This window comes from Balaenoptera musculus, chromosome 11 (assembly GCF_009873245.2).
Source record: "Balaenoptera musculus isolate JJ_BM4_2016_0621 chromosome 11, mBalMus1.pri.v3, whole genome shotgun sequence".
NCBI classification, from domain to species: domain Eukaryota; kingdom Metazoa; phylum Chordata; class Mammalia; order Artiodactyla; family Balaenopteridae; genus Balaenoptera; species Balaenoptera musculus.
The window spans coordinates 100,851,573-100,866,384 of record NC_045795.1 but is presented as its reverse complement, the minus strand read 5'-3'; the positions used below and the strand labels follow the sequence as shown (position 1 = coordinate 100,866,384).

General features: G+C 42.7%; 1 protein-coding gene across 2 annotated transcripts in view; it reads right to left on the bottom strand.

Annotated features, from left to right (window-relative positions):
• XPC (XPC complex subunit, DNA damage recognition and repair factor) overlaps positions 1–14,812 on the bottom strand; it is a 34,668-nt gene that overhangs the window by 12,164 nt on the left and 7,692 nt on the right. For both annotated transcript variants that reach the window (XM_036868528.1, XM_036868529.1), the window contains 5 exons: positions 12,700–12,818; positions 10,291–10,414; positions 9,288–9,372; positions 8,187–8,344; positions 7,790–7,910 (listed from right to left, as the gene is read on the bottom strand). In XM_036868528.1, coding sequence (XP_036724423.1) covers positions 7,790–7,910; positions 8,187–8,344; positions 9,288–9,372; positions 10,291–10,414; positions 12,700–12,818 — 607 coding nt within the window. The remainder of the gene's footprint in view (positions 1–7,789; positions 7,911–8,186; positions 8,345–9,287; positions 9,373–10,290; positions 10,415–12,699; positions 12,819–14,812) is intronic.

The following is a 14,812-nucleotide window of genomic DNA, read 5'->3' as shown; positions in this document are numbered from 1 at the left end:
ACTCCCGTCAGTGCACACACAGGGGCCACGGGGCACGCTGGGAAGACAGTGTCAGCGCATGCCGCACGTGGCGCCTCAACAACGTGCAGCAGCTAAGCAGTGAATTTTACGTAGAACCTACAATATGCTGCCACAAGAGACTTGCTTCATGGCGAAAGACGCGCACAGACTGAAAGTGAAAGTATGGAAAAAGATATTTCACGCAAACGGAAACAAGAAAGCTGGCATAGCAATACTTAACAAAAGACAAAGTAGACTTCAAAACAAAGACAACAAAAGACAAAGTAGACTCAAAACAAAGACCATAAAGAAAGACAAAGAAGGATATTATATAACAATAAAGGCATAAATACAACAGCGTATTACACTTGTTAACATATACGCTTCCAACACAGGAGCACCTAAATATATAAAGCAAATATTAACAGACATAAAAGGAGAAATTCACAGGAATACAATAATAATAGAGGACTATAACATCCCACCTACGTCAATGAACAAACCATCCAGACAGAAAATCAGTAAGGCAACAGAGGTCCTAAATGACACAATGGACCAACTGTACTTAATAGATATCTACAGAACACTAAATAAGAAAAACACCAAATACACATTCTTTTCAAGCCAGCATGGAACATTCTCATGGATAGACACATACTAGGTCACAAAACAAGCCTCAACAAGTTTAAGAGGACAGAAATATTTTCAAGCATCTTTTCTCACCACAATAGTAAGAAACTAGAAATCAACCATAGAAAGGAAAACAGGAAAAGAACAAACACATGGAGACTAAAGAACATGCTACTAAAAAGCAAATGGGTTGATGATGAAATCAAAGAGGAGACCAGAAATATCTTGAGACAAACGAAAATAGAAACACAATCTTACAAAATCTATGGGATGCAGCAAAAGCAGTTCTAAGAGGGAAGCTCATAGCAATACAGGCCTTCCACAAAAACAAGAAAAATCTCAAACAAGATAACCTACCACCTAAAAGAATGAGAAAAAGAAGGACAAAACCCAAATTCAGCAGAAGGAAATAATAAAGATCAGAGAGGAAATAAAAGACATCAAAAAAGCAATAGAAAAGATCAATAAAACCAAGAGCTGTTTTTGTTTTTAAGATAAACCAAATTGATAAACCTCTAGTGAGGCTCACCAAGAAGAAAAGAGAGAGGACTCAAACAAAATAAGAAATAAAAGAGGAGAAACAACTGAAACCACAGAAAAACAAAAAATCATGAAAGAATACAAACAGTTATATGCCAACAAACTGGACAACCTAGAACAAGTGAACAAGTTTCTAGAAACGTACAGCCTGCCAAAACTGAGTCAAGAAGAAACAGACAATTTGAAAAGACCATTCACTAGAACTGAAATAGAATCTATAATTTAAAAAACTCCCTGCAAACAAAAGTCCAGGACCAGAGAGCTTCACTAGGGAATTCTACCAAACATACAAAAAGACAAAAACAAAAACTTATATCTATCCTTCTCAAACTATTCCAAAAAAATGAAGAGGGAACACTCCAAAATTCATACTATGAAACCACCATTACCCTGATACCAAAACCAACGACACTACAAGAGAAGAAAATTACAACCCAAAATCTTTGATGAATATAGATGCAAAAATCCTCAACAAGGTATTAGCAAACTGAATCCAACAATACATACTAAGGATACCACGCTCAAGTTGGAGTCACTCCAGGGTTGCAAGGATGGTTCAAAATATGTAAATCAATCAATGTGATACACCACATTAACAAAAGAATAGATAAAGATCACATGATCATCTCAATAAATGCAGAAAAAGCATTTGACAAAATTCAACAACCATTCATGATAAAAACTCTCACCAAAGTGGGTACAGAGGGGACATAAATCAACATGATAAAAGCCAACTATGTCAAACCCACAGCCAACATAATATGCAAGAGTGAAAAACCGAAAGCTTTCCCAATAAATTCAGGAACTAGACAGGGATGTCCACCCTCGCTGCTTCTATTTAACATAATATTGGAAGTCCTAGCTACAACAATCAGACAAGAAAAAGAAATAAAAGGCATCCAAATTGGAAGGGAAAAGGTAAAACTATCACTATTTGCAGATGACATGATATTCTATATAGAGAACCCTAAAGTTTCCACATAAAAACTATTAGAACTAATAAATGAATTCAGCAAGGCAGGAGGATGTAAGATTAATATACGGAAGTTTACTGTGTTTCTATACACTAACAATGAAATATCAGACAGAGAAAGTAAAAAAAGCAATCCCATTTAAAATTACATCCCCCCCAAAAAACCCCAAAAAACACAAAACACAAAACCTAGGAATAAACTTAACCAAGGAAGTGAAAAGATCTATATGCTAAAAACCATAAAACACTGATTAAGGGAACTGAAGATGATTCAAAGAAATGGAAAGGTATCCCATGCTCTTGGATTGGAAGAATTAATATTGTTAACATGAACATACTACCCAAAGCAACCTACAGATTTAATGCAAACCCTATCAAAATACCCATGACATTTTTCACAGAACTAGAATAAATAATCCTAAAACTTATATGGAACCACAAAAGACCCAGAACTGCCAAAGCAATCCTGAGGAAAAAGAACAAAGCTGTAGGCATAAACTTTCCAGACTTTATACTATACTACAAAGCTATAGTAAACAAAACAGTGTGGTGTTGGCATAAAAACAGACATATAGATCAAAGGAACAGAATAAAGAGCCCAGAAATAAACCCACACACTTATGGTCAACTAATCTATGACAAAGGAGGCAAGAATATACAACAGAGAAAAGACAGTTTCTTCAGCAAGTGTTGCTGGGAAAACTGGACAGCTACATGTAAAACAATGAGATTAGAACATTCCCTCACACCACATACAAGAATAAATTCAAAATGGCTTAAAGACCTAAATGTAAGATCTGAAACCATAAAACTCCTAGAAGAGAACATAGGCGGAACACTCTTTGACATAAATTGTAGCAATATTTTCTTGGATCAGTCTTCTAAGGCGAAATAAATAAAAGCAAAAATAAACAAATGGGACCTAATTAAACTTAAAAGGCTTTACACAACAAAGGAAACCATTAACAAAATGAAGAGACAACCTACTGAATGGGAGAAAATGTTTGCAAATGATGAGACTGACAAGGGTTAATATCCAAAATATACAAACAGCTCATACAGCTCAATAACAAAAAAAACAAACAACCGAATCAAACAATGGGCAGAAGACATACTGATGGCTAACAGGCACATAAAAAGATACTCAACATTGCTAATTATTAGAGAAATGCAAATCAAAACCACAATCAGCTATCACCTCACACCTGTCAGAACAGCTATCATCAAAAAGCCTACAAATAACAAATGTTGGAGAGGATGTGGAGAAAAGGGAATCACCGAACACTGGTGGTAAGAAGTTAAATTGGTGCAGCCATTATGGAAAACAGTACGAAAGTTCCTTAAAAAACTAAAAATAGAACTATCATATGACCCAGCAATTCCACTCCTGGGTATATCTGGAAAAAAAACCTCTAATCCAAAAAGATACCTGCACCCCAGTGAACATAGCAGCACTATTTACAATACTCAAGACATGGAAGGAACCCCAGTACCCATCAAAAGATGACTGGATTAAAAAGGTGTGGTATATACATAAAATGGAATATTACTCAACCACAAAAAAGAATAAAATACTTCCCTTTGCAGCAACATGGATGAACCTAGAGAACATTATGCTTCGTGAAATAAATCAGACAGGGAAAGACAAATACAGTAATGATATCGCTTATACGTGGAACCAAAAAAAAAAAAATACAAATGACAGTATATGCAAAGCAGAAACAGAGTCACAGATGTAGAAAACAAACTTGTGGTTACCAAGGGGGAGTGAGAAGAGGAGAGGGACAAATTAGGGTATGGTATTAACAGATACAAACTACTATACATAAAATAGATAAGCAACAAGGATTTGCTGTATAGCACAGGGAATTATACCCATTACCTTGTAATAAGATATAATGGAATATAATCTGCAAAAAACACTAAATCACTATACTGTAATCTGAAACTAACACAATATTGTAAATCAACTATACTTCAATCAATCAATCAATCAATCAACAGAAAATCCGTGAATGCAATGCACTATGTTAGTAGAATGAAGAGGACAAAAATCACAAGATCATCTCATTTGACACAGAAAAAGCATCTGACAGAATCCAAAGCACTTTCATGATTAAAACACATTCAGAAAACTAGAAATACAGAACTTCTTCAACATGATAAAGAATGTATATGAAAATCCACAACTACCAAGATACTCAGTCATGAAAGAGTGAAAAGCTTTCCCTCCCAATATCAAGAACCAGACAAGATGCCTGCTTTTGCCACCGCTATTCTACACTGTGCTGGAAGTTCTAGCCAGAGCAATTGGACAAGAACAAGAAACAAAAGGCATCCAAACTGGAAAAGAAGAAGTAAAACTACCTCTATTCACAGAGGTCAAGATCTTATATATAGAAAATCCCAAAGAATACACAAGAAACTGCTACATGAATTCAGCAAAGCTGCAAGGTATAAGATCAACACAATCAGCCGTTTTTTTTGTACACCTTCACTGAACAATCTGAGAAGGAAATTAAGAAAACAATACCATTTACAATAGCATCAAAAAGAATAACATACCTAGAAAAAAGTTTAACCGGAAGATGAAAGACAGGTACACTGAAAACTACAAAATATAACTAAAAGAAATTTAAAAAGCAAATAAAAGGAAAGAGCCATGTTTAGACTTACTATTGACTAGATAGCAATGCTGCCCTAATCAATGTACAGAATCAATGCAATCCCTATCAATACTCCAATGGCCTTTTTTGCAGAAATGGAAAAGCAGACCATCAAATTCACATGAAATTGCACAGGGCCCCAAATAGCCAAAATAGCATTATGAGGTTGTACTCATACTTTTGATTTCAAAACTTACTACAGATTCACAGTAATTGAAACAGTGTGGCACTGGCATAAGGACAGACATGTAGACCAATGGAATAGAACAGACAGTCCAGAAATTAACCCAAGTGTCTATGGCCAATTGATTTCTGGTAAGTGTGCCAAGACCATTCATCCCCATTGAAAAACTTCCAACAAATAGTGAAAATAATACAACAAATACAATGAAGTTGAAAGACTAGTCTCTTCAACAAATGGTGCTGGGACCAGTGGATATCCACGTGCAAAAAAGAAATGAAGTTGAACACCTACCTCACATCATATAAAAACATTAACTTAAAATGGATGAAAGACCTAAATGTAAGAGCTAAAACTGTAAAACTCTTAGAAGGAAATACAGGAGGAAATCTTCATGATCTGGGATTTGGCAATGAATTCTTGATATGACACCAAAAGTACAAGAAACAAAAGAGGACTTCCCTGATGGCACAGTGGTTAAGAATGTGCCTGCCAGTGCAGGGGACACGGGTTCGAGCCCAGGTCTGGGAAGATCCCACATGCCGCGGAGCAACTAAGTATGTGCGCCACAACTACTGAAGCCCACGCGCCTAGAGCCCGTGCTCCGCAACAAGAGAAGCCACCGCATTAAGAAGCCCACGCACCACAAGGAAGAGTACCCCCACTCACCGCAACTAGAGAAAGCCCGCGCGTGGCAACGAAGACCCAATGCAGCCAAAAATAAATTAATTTAAAAAAAAAAGGAAAAATAGAAAGTTGGACTTTGTCGGAATTAAAACTTCTGTGCATCAAAGTACTTCCTGAAGAAAGTAAAAAGACAACCTACAGAATGAGAGAAAATATTTGCAAAGCATATATCTGATAGGTGTGTAGTAACTGAAATATATAAAGAACTCTTACAACTCAATAACAAAAAGACAAAGAACCCAATTTTAAATGGGCAAAGGACCTGAATAGACATTTCTCTGAAGAAGATAAACAAATGGCCGATATGCACGTGAAAAGACATTAACCCATCATTAATCTTTGGGAAAATGCAGACCAAAGCCACAATGAGTACCACTTCACACCTGTGAGGATGACTACAAGCCAAAAAATGGAAAATAACAAGTGTTTGTGATGATTTGGAGAAACTGGAATCCTTGTACTTTGCTGGTGAGAAGGTAAGATGGTGCAGCTGCTATGTAAAACAGTTTGGCATACAATTACCATATGACCTAGCAACTCTACTTCTAGGTATATACCCAAAAGAACTGAAAACAAGTACCCAAATAAATATATGTACACACAATGTTTATAGCAGTACTCTTCATAACAGCCAAAAGATGGAAAACAACCTAAACGCCTATCAATTGATGAACAGATAAGTGAAATGTGGTCTATCCATACAACGGAATATTATTCACCATAAAAAGGAATGAAGTTCTGATACATGTTACAAACGTGAATGAACCTTGAAAGCATGCTAAGTGAAAGAAGCCAGACACAAAAGGTCATATATAGTTGTCCCTCGGTTATCTGTGGGGATTGGTTCCAGGACCCCCCCGGATACCAAAATCCGCAGATGCTGAAGTCCCTTATACAGAATGGCAGAGTACAGTTGGCGCTCCCTCTATCCTCGGGTTCTGCATCTGCGGATTCAACCAACTGCAGATATAAGTCTGATTGGCAGTTGGTTGAATCCGTGAATGTGGAACCTGCAGATAAGGAATGCTGACTGTATTGTGATTTCTTTTATATGGAATATCCAAAATATGTAAATCCATAGAGACAGAATGCAAATTGGTGGCTGCCAGATACTTGGGGAGGTGGGAAAAGGAGAAAGAATGGGAGTGACTGTGTAATAGGTACGGGGTCTCCTGGGATAGTAAGAGTGTTTTAGAAATAGATAGAGGTGGTGGATGCACAACACTGAAAATGCACCGAGTGTCACTGAATTGTTTACTTCTTTAAAAAAAACTATTTCTTTGCTTAATAAAACTACACAAACAAAACAAATATGTACGTGCACAGATATACATGGGAACAAAGTCTGGGAGGATGACACTGAAATATGAGTGTTTTTCTCTGGGTGGTGATATCACAGCACAATTACTGTCCAGATACTCAGACTTTTTCAAGCCAAACTGGAAGAGAAGTAAGATGCCAGTCATTTGGTCTCTAAAGATACAAAAAGTCTCTTTCCCTAAACAGAAACTGAAGCTCAGACACAAGTATATGCATCAATAGAAATCTTCCAGGGATAAAACCACATTTCTACCCATTTTTGTTTTATTGAGACAGAGCCTTACCTAAGGGCATTTTAAGCACGTGACAAAGCCTGTCTACACACAACCTCTTCGCCACGACTTCTTTTGGACAGAACCCTCCTCACTGCACGGCCGCCTGCCAGCATCATCCCCCAACTTGGAAGGTAAGGAAACACTTTCTTAAGGATTTCAGCAGCCAATTTGAAAAAACATTTCCTTGGGACTTTTAAACACGATTTTTGAATACTGTAAACAATTCTAGGGCAGCTGACCAAAAATTAAGTGCTTTAATACACCAGGACAACAAGTAAGAGACAGGAGAGAGGGCAGCTTTCAACTCACACATGGGCCCAATCCTGTCTCCAATGCTTACCAACAGAATGACCCTAAGAAAGTGATTTAGCCTCTCTGAGCTTCAGTACCTGTTTTGATTTTATGAGAACTGAGCAAGGAAATATACGTAAAACAGCTGGAATGGTATGTGGCACATGACTGCCATATTCCTCAGCTAACAGGCCTAATGAAAACAGTGCTGCCAGGAGTCACTCACGTGGACCAACTCTTCATTGTCTCTCGCAGAGTAAATAGCAAACCTTCTCTCCAGCGTCGTCTGCAGGCCATCCTGCTCATTGGTTGAAAGGTCTGCATTAACTGTGAATGTTCCAATGAACCTGGAGAGAAATCAGGCATTCCTTTGCGTCAGAGGTCAGGGCAAAGAGGAACTCTGTTCTTCTACAGCCAAAACACAGAGTGGGGTGTCTTGGGAGCCCCGCCTGCCGGTGCTCCTCTTCCCAGCCTGTCTGGCCAACTCCTGAAGACCCAACTCAGACCCTCCCCCTGGGGAGCCTTCCCAGCCCCTCAAGGAGGGTCTGTGGAACTGACCTGCACCCAGCCTCTGAGACACAAATCCTACACTACGCTCTGCAGGACAGGCCGGAGGGCCCTACCATTTCACCAGGTTTGACAGGTAGCTGACGTCCACGTCTTGAGGTGGCACTTTGGTAAAGCGAGTTGGGATGATGGAGAGGCCGATGGCACGCAGACCTGGCTGGTTGCAGATGCTATTTCGATAGAAGCCATTTGCCAGCAGACACAGAAGGTGAACCTGGGGAGAGGGAAAAGGGAAGGCTGAAAACCAGTGGGATTTTTGCTGCCAAATTCAAAGACGTTTTGCGGACAGGAAATATTTGTTGTCATTTCTACATACAAGAAAGTAAAAATACTAACACTGCCATTTCCCAAGAGTCTGTCTTTCATCCCCTCATCTCTCCGCCCTGGCTCTGTGCTCTTTGCACCTCTCAGCTTCTGCAGCTGCTGCAGGCGGTGCCCCTTCCACCCTCCCCATCACTACACTCTCCCTAGCTGCCTGCTGCCGGTCAGAGGAAAACCAAAGTCTGCCCTTGCCTCACTCTCCATGGGCCTCCAGCGCATGCGGCCTCCTAGATGCAGGCCCCCTGGCTGTCCCACCAGGCCGGCCACCACTCGGCCTTTCGGCATCTCCCTGTGCCATCCTTCCTCCTGACCCGCCCCATCCTCTCTCCTAAATGAGGCCTTCCTCGGCTACTGAGGCCCACACTGATCTCTTTCCTTGTTCTATGTCTCGAGTCTCCCTGTTTTGATGTCTTTCCTGTTCCGTGTGTGAGATCAGAAACTCCTGAATGGTAGGAAACAAGCTTCATACAAGTCTCTCTCCCCACAATGCCAAGCACCTTGCTAGGGCCACGGTGTGTGTTCAGTAAGTACCAGCTGAAGCCAGAAGCCACAGCAACTTTAGCTGAGATCAGAACCAATGTTATTAAACAACTGAGAGAAGGGATGGGAGAGTGCCTGGTATTAGCCCCCGCCGCCCGCCCGGCGCTGAGCTACGTGCTTTACACATGCTATCTGCTTACTCCTCACGCCCATCCTCCCAGGCAGACACTGTTATCACCCCCACTTCAGGAGAGAGTCAGAAACTCACCAGGTCACACAGTGAGTGGAAGCCCAGAGGCAGGGCTGACGGAAAGCCCAGTTCCCCCACGTACCACCCTCCTCCTTCCCTGCCGTACCTTGTGTGTGTCCTCACGGACTTCCTTATTGAAACGTTTCACCATCCTCCGAAGATGTGTCTCAAGCTCCGTTTTTATCTTTTCACTGCAATGCACATTGAAAAATCCGAGAATGAAGGGGGAAGCCCGACCCCACTCTCCGGTCAACGCCTCTCAGCTGCGATGACTCAGGCTGTGCTACTCAGCAGACCTGCGGGCTGGCTGTTCCTGCTTCTTCTCACCCGCGAGCCCTGGCCCAGGACATTCCCTCCCCTCGGCCTGCACCCGTCCCGCCTCCCAAGCACGCTCCAGGGCCCGTCCTCCAGGACGTCCCCTCTGACCGTCCCACCCCCGGGACTGACCGGCTCCTCGGCACGCACTGCCTTTACGTCAAGTTAGCACATGCTCATTTGTGTGATGCTGTTCTGCTGTAAAATCTCTCTCATGTCTGTGTCCCAAGCATCTTGAAGAAAACCTGAGGCTTCTTGACTGCTATTGTCTCCCTCCTTCATGCCTAATAACGTGCCCATCACATGGGGGACTCAGGAACCAATTAACCACCAGGAGACGCACTCCATGTGGCCGGGCCGCCAGGGGCTGCAGAGGGCCTGGGGACCCTGGAGAGAAGTGGGGACCCCAACCACGGTCGGCACCGCCGCAGGCCCTGCAGTGACGTGGGGAGACGAGCAGCAATGCCGAGTCAGCCTGAGGGATGCAGATCGTGGCGCATCCACTCACAGCTGAAATGTTACTTAACCTCTCTGAGTCTCCGGCTCCTCCTTCGAACACTGCGCTAAAGATGGAGTAAGATAACGGGCAACCTGCAGAGCCCTTGGCACACCTCCTGCCCTAGCCCGGACACACAGGTGTCTCCTTCAAGTCCTAAAGGTGAGCCCAGGGCTCTCTCACCTAACGCTCCCGACAACTCTGACACTCAGCCCGGGTCTCCTATGTGTTTTTCATTGAGGAGCAGCTGCCGGTGACGATACGTGACAGGAATCTAGAAGCAAGTGCTTAATCGTACCTTCTTTCTCTTGCCTTCAACTGCTCCGGTGTTTCAATTTCTATCTCCACGGGCTTCACGGGCAGAGAAGAGGTAGACAAGGCTGAGCTTTCCCCCACGTCACCCGGCATGGGCTCACTAACTTCTATAAACAGTAATTTTTAAAATCAATAATAATAGTTATCGTTATAATAGGTACTGTACCAAACAAAATCGAGGTTCTGCTGGGATGGAGCAAGTGAGGAATGGGTGTGAGGTAGAAAACCGTAGAGACCGTGCTTTGAGTTCCTAGGAAATGCCAGGCCCCGTGCTCTTACAATCTAATTGTCTCATTAACCTGCACAAGAACCCAGAGAAACAGCCCTCAGAGGAAGAACCTTAGGCACAGAGATAGTGAGGTGAATTAGATACAGACCCCTGGTATCATGGAGCTAATGCTCATGTGTGTGTGTTTTAGTAGAGACTTAGGGAACAATTTCCTGTTCTCTGTATCACTATGGTAACGCTCACAAAAATTTGCTTTGTAGAGAGGCATGACCTCCCGATTCAACTGTAAACTTCTACTGAATACATGGCAAGGCATGCATCTTCATCTCTTTCTCCGCCACACTGCTTATAAACACCAGCTGAAATAAATTAAATTTGCTCACTGTGAACTTCATTAGCAAGGTTCCTTTCAAAGCAGCTCTGGGCCTAGAAGCAATGACACCCCCCTGGCAATGACAACACCCAGTGCCAAGACCTTGGTTTCTATGTACCAGTTCCTACTAAAATGAACCAGGGCTTCTTAGAGAGAAAAAAGGCCAATTCCAGGTCTGCAGCAAGGAGAGTATAGAGACATCCTGGAACATCTTATTGTGCCAAAGAACAAAAACATTCTCAGAAACTAATGAAGCCATGTCAAAAGGGCTCTGTAGGGTAGCTAGCTTAAAGGGGCTCCTGCTCGCCAAATGTGGGACAATCCAAAGATCAAAAAGTGTAATGATGATAACTGATAACATATTTGAATTTTTAAGTCCATAGTGATACCCAAAATAAATAAATACAATTCTTAAAAGACAGAGCTCTTCTTTACAGATCAAAGTCAGCTAATAAATATACATGAGATGACAGAATCAAAATATTGCCACTTTGCAATGCTCAATATAATAATCTTTGATTCAGTCAAGATCACTGACACTTGCTAAAACCATTAAGTAGAAAGTGACTGGGGAACAGGATATTCACACAGAATCAGAGTCCCACTAGAGATGGTAAATTACAAAAGGAAAATGTACCTTTACATTGGCACAATCAGGCAGTACCACAGACATGGTCAAACTTAGCATCAGTAGCGGAACAACCTGACATTAGATGCCTCTTAATGGATGCATTGTGAAGTACAAAGCTCTGAAGTGTTCCTGCCAAAAAATGTTTAATCTAAATATAACTAAGTCTTTGGACTCACCTTACAGTTTATAAGAAATCCAGGGGGCATTCAAACAAGTTTACCACCAACACAAACCAGAATATGAGACATTCTACAAAACAAGAGGCCAGGACTCCGCCAAAACAAAACAAAACGAAACAAAACAAAAAACCCCCAGTGCTATGAAAAGCAAAAAAAAAGAAAGGAAAAAACAGTTATAAAGGATAGTTTTATAACAATTAGGGACTTAATTTAGGTGTGATAATGGTGTTCCATCATGCAGGAGAATGTCTTACTCTTAGGAGACACATGCTGAAGCATTTACAAGTGAAGAGTCAGGATGTCTTCAACTTACTAGCACGTGGTTCCACAATGCAGATTTACAGAAGGAAAGATGCTGGTACATTCAAACGGCACAACGGTAAAGTCAGTGAGTCTAGGTGAACAGTGTATGGACTACATGTTCAATTTTTTTTGTAGGTTTGAACATTTTCAAAATAAAAAGCTGGGAAAGAAAAATCACGCTAGGGATGGTGACATTAGGGGCTATGTATTGTGAGTATGTGATGCACCAGGCCCATCACATTTTCCCACAACAACCCTGGAGCCTAGACTGTGCCAAGCTCACAGTAAGTGTTCGATGTTTACCAACTGTCACCAGTGGAAAAACTCAGCTCGGACAGCTAGAGTTACTCACTCACCCAGCTGCACAAGCGGCAGAGCTGGCCTCTGAGCCAGGTATGAGCACCCGCAAAGCCCGGGCTCTCTTTATGAGATGATGCGGCTTCTCTATCTCATGATCCCCTCCATGGAGCACCGCCAGAGGAAGAGAACACACAACGTTCTTTGCTAACCTGGTCATGAATTTTTCCGTACATCAAAAGCAAGTCCCCTACTGCAACTTTATCTTTGTCTTTATTAGTTTCAAAAGAAAAGGACAGGATTGCAGTGACATGACTCCAAACAGAATCAAACAGAAAAACAGGATCAAACAGTTCTGAGAACAGAGGAAGACACTTTACCTTCTACCTCTTCCCAGTCCTCCTCACTCTCTTCCTCGTCGTCCCCTTCACCCCCACCTTTGTCCACAGCAGCCTCTTTCTCTGGACGGTGCACCTTCTTGCGGGCACTCGGGAACTCCCTGTGTAGAGATCACAGGAAGGAAGATGAAGAAAGCTCAGACATCCTAGGGCTATGTTTAAACTAAACTCAACTTTAAGGACTCCTTCTATTTACTGAGAAACTGTTGCAATTAGTTGATGATTTGTGAGCTCTGAGCCTCACTTCCTCCATGAGCCCGGGTCTCAAGTTCCCATCAAGATGTGCTCTGGGGTGCTTCCCTGGTGGCGCAGCGGTTGAGAATCCGCCTGCCAATGCAGGAGACATGGGTTCGAGCCCTGGTCCGGGAAGATCCCACATGCCGCGGAGCAACTAAGCCCGTGTGCCACAACTACTGAGCCTGCGCTCTAGAGCCCACGAGCCACAACTACTGAGCCCTTGTGCCACAACTACTGAAGCCCGTGCGCCTAGAGCCCGTGCTCCGCAACAAGAGAAGCCACTGCAATGAGAAGCTTGTGCACCGCAACAAAGAGTAGCCCCCGCTCGCCTCAACTAGAGAAAGCCCGCACACAGCAACGAAGACCCAACACAGCCAAAAATAAATAAATAAATAAATTTATTAAAAAAAAAGAAAAAAAAAGATGTGCTCTGATCATGGGTCTCACACTAGATGTGCTGTCAAAACAGGAGGAACATGATGAACCTACAACCTAGAGCTGTGTGAAGGGGAACAGCTGTGTCTGTAAATCATACGGGGAAAGTTAGAAAAAACCACAAAAATAATGTGAGTCCCAAAAGTGAAAGCTGCGATGTCTGTGTGCACACATGTGCAGCCAGACGCCAGAAAGAAGAGGAGAGAATTCACATTTGTGGATCTTACCATGACCCAGCTCAGAAGATTCTTTCCCCACCTCTGGGAAATAAGATGAAAGGAGACTGAGGTTGGTAGAATTTTAACTTCTAAGTAAGTGGGGATGTGACCGAACACAGGTGCGTCATAAGGAACACGGACAGCTGGAAGGGTAGGGAGAGAACTACGTAGATACGGAGCTGGCTAAATACTGGCTCAAGAGTCAACGGTTGCTAATATGTAATAAAATTCTGCAAATTCCCATGTAAAATATGTTCAGGGAATTGAGTTACTTACAGCTTTTGTAAGACTGGACACATGGTATCCAGTGAGAATAGGACCCAAGATTTTACCGCAGACATTTAAAATAACAAGCCTCAGACTTCAGCTCTAAAAAGATAAACACTCCCTTTTTAGCCTGCCACTTCCTCTCAACACCACAGCAACAAAAACGCCCCCTTTGAGTAAAAGTGGCAGAAACGGCAACTCTTAACTGAGAGGGAAAGGGGGACCAGAGCTTCCCCTGGCAGCATCCTGGTCTGTTTGTGAATTTCTCTGCAGAAGGAATTCAACAAGTGGGGAGAGGCAACTGGGAAGCAGTAAGCTCGGAGGCATTCGCAGGAAAAGTCTTAGGGCAAAGAAGAGACGGACGATGGTGGAAAATCCACGTGCTTCCTCGTGCTCCCTCCTACAGCTGCCCCGTCCTGGACTGCTTTCTGAGCCAGGACTGGAGGTTGCTGGAAAAGCTGACGCTGAGAGTGAGGGTTTACTTTTGAAACAAAGAAGAAACTCCTGCCTCTCTGTTTGTCCTCTTCCTCCCCCCTCCCCAATTTCCCTAGGAGGCAGATGATCAAGTGTTGATCGTTCACCACACATTAATATGTTCATTCACTGTCAAAGGCCCTGCCCTAGACACCACGGGGCATACAAAAATGAACCAGTGTGGGTCCAGCCGTCTCAGAGCACACAGTGGTATATGGCACGGACACAAGTAAGTGTAACACAAGGCAGATAAGTTACACTCTTAAGAGATGCAGCAAGAAGTCCGAGGAGGAAAAGGGGGAGGAACCAATTAAGACTGTGGAGCGGATGACTTCTGCTCTGCATCTTGAAGGTGGAAGAAAGCGTTCCAGGCAGAAGGAAAAGCATGAGCACATCTCGAGTGAAGGAGGGAAGTCCAGCTGGGCAGGAGCGGAGCGTACCCGAGGAGAGCAGGATGGGACACG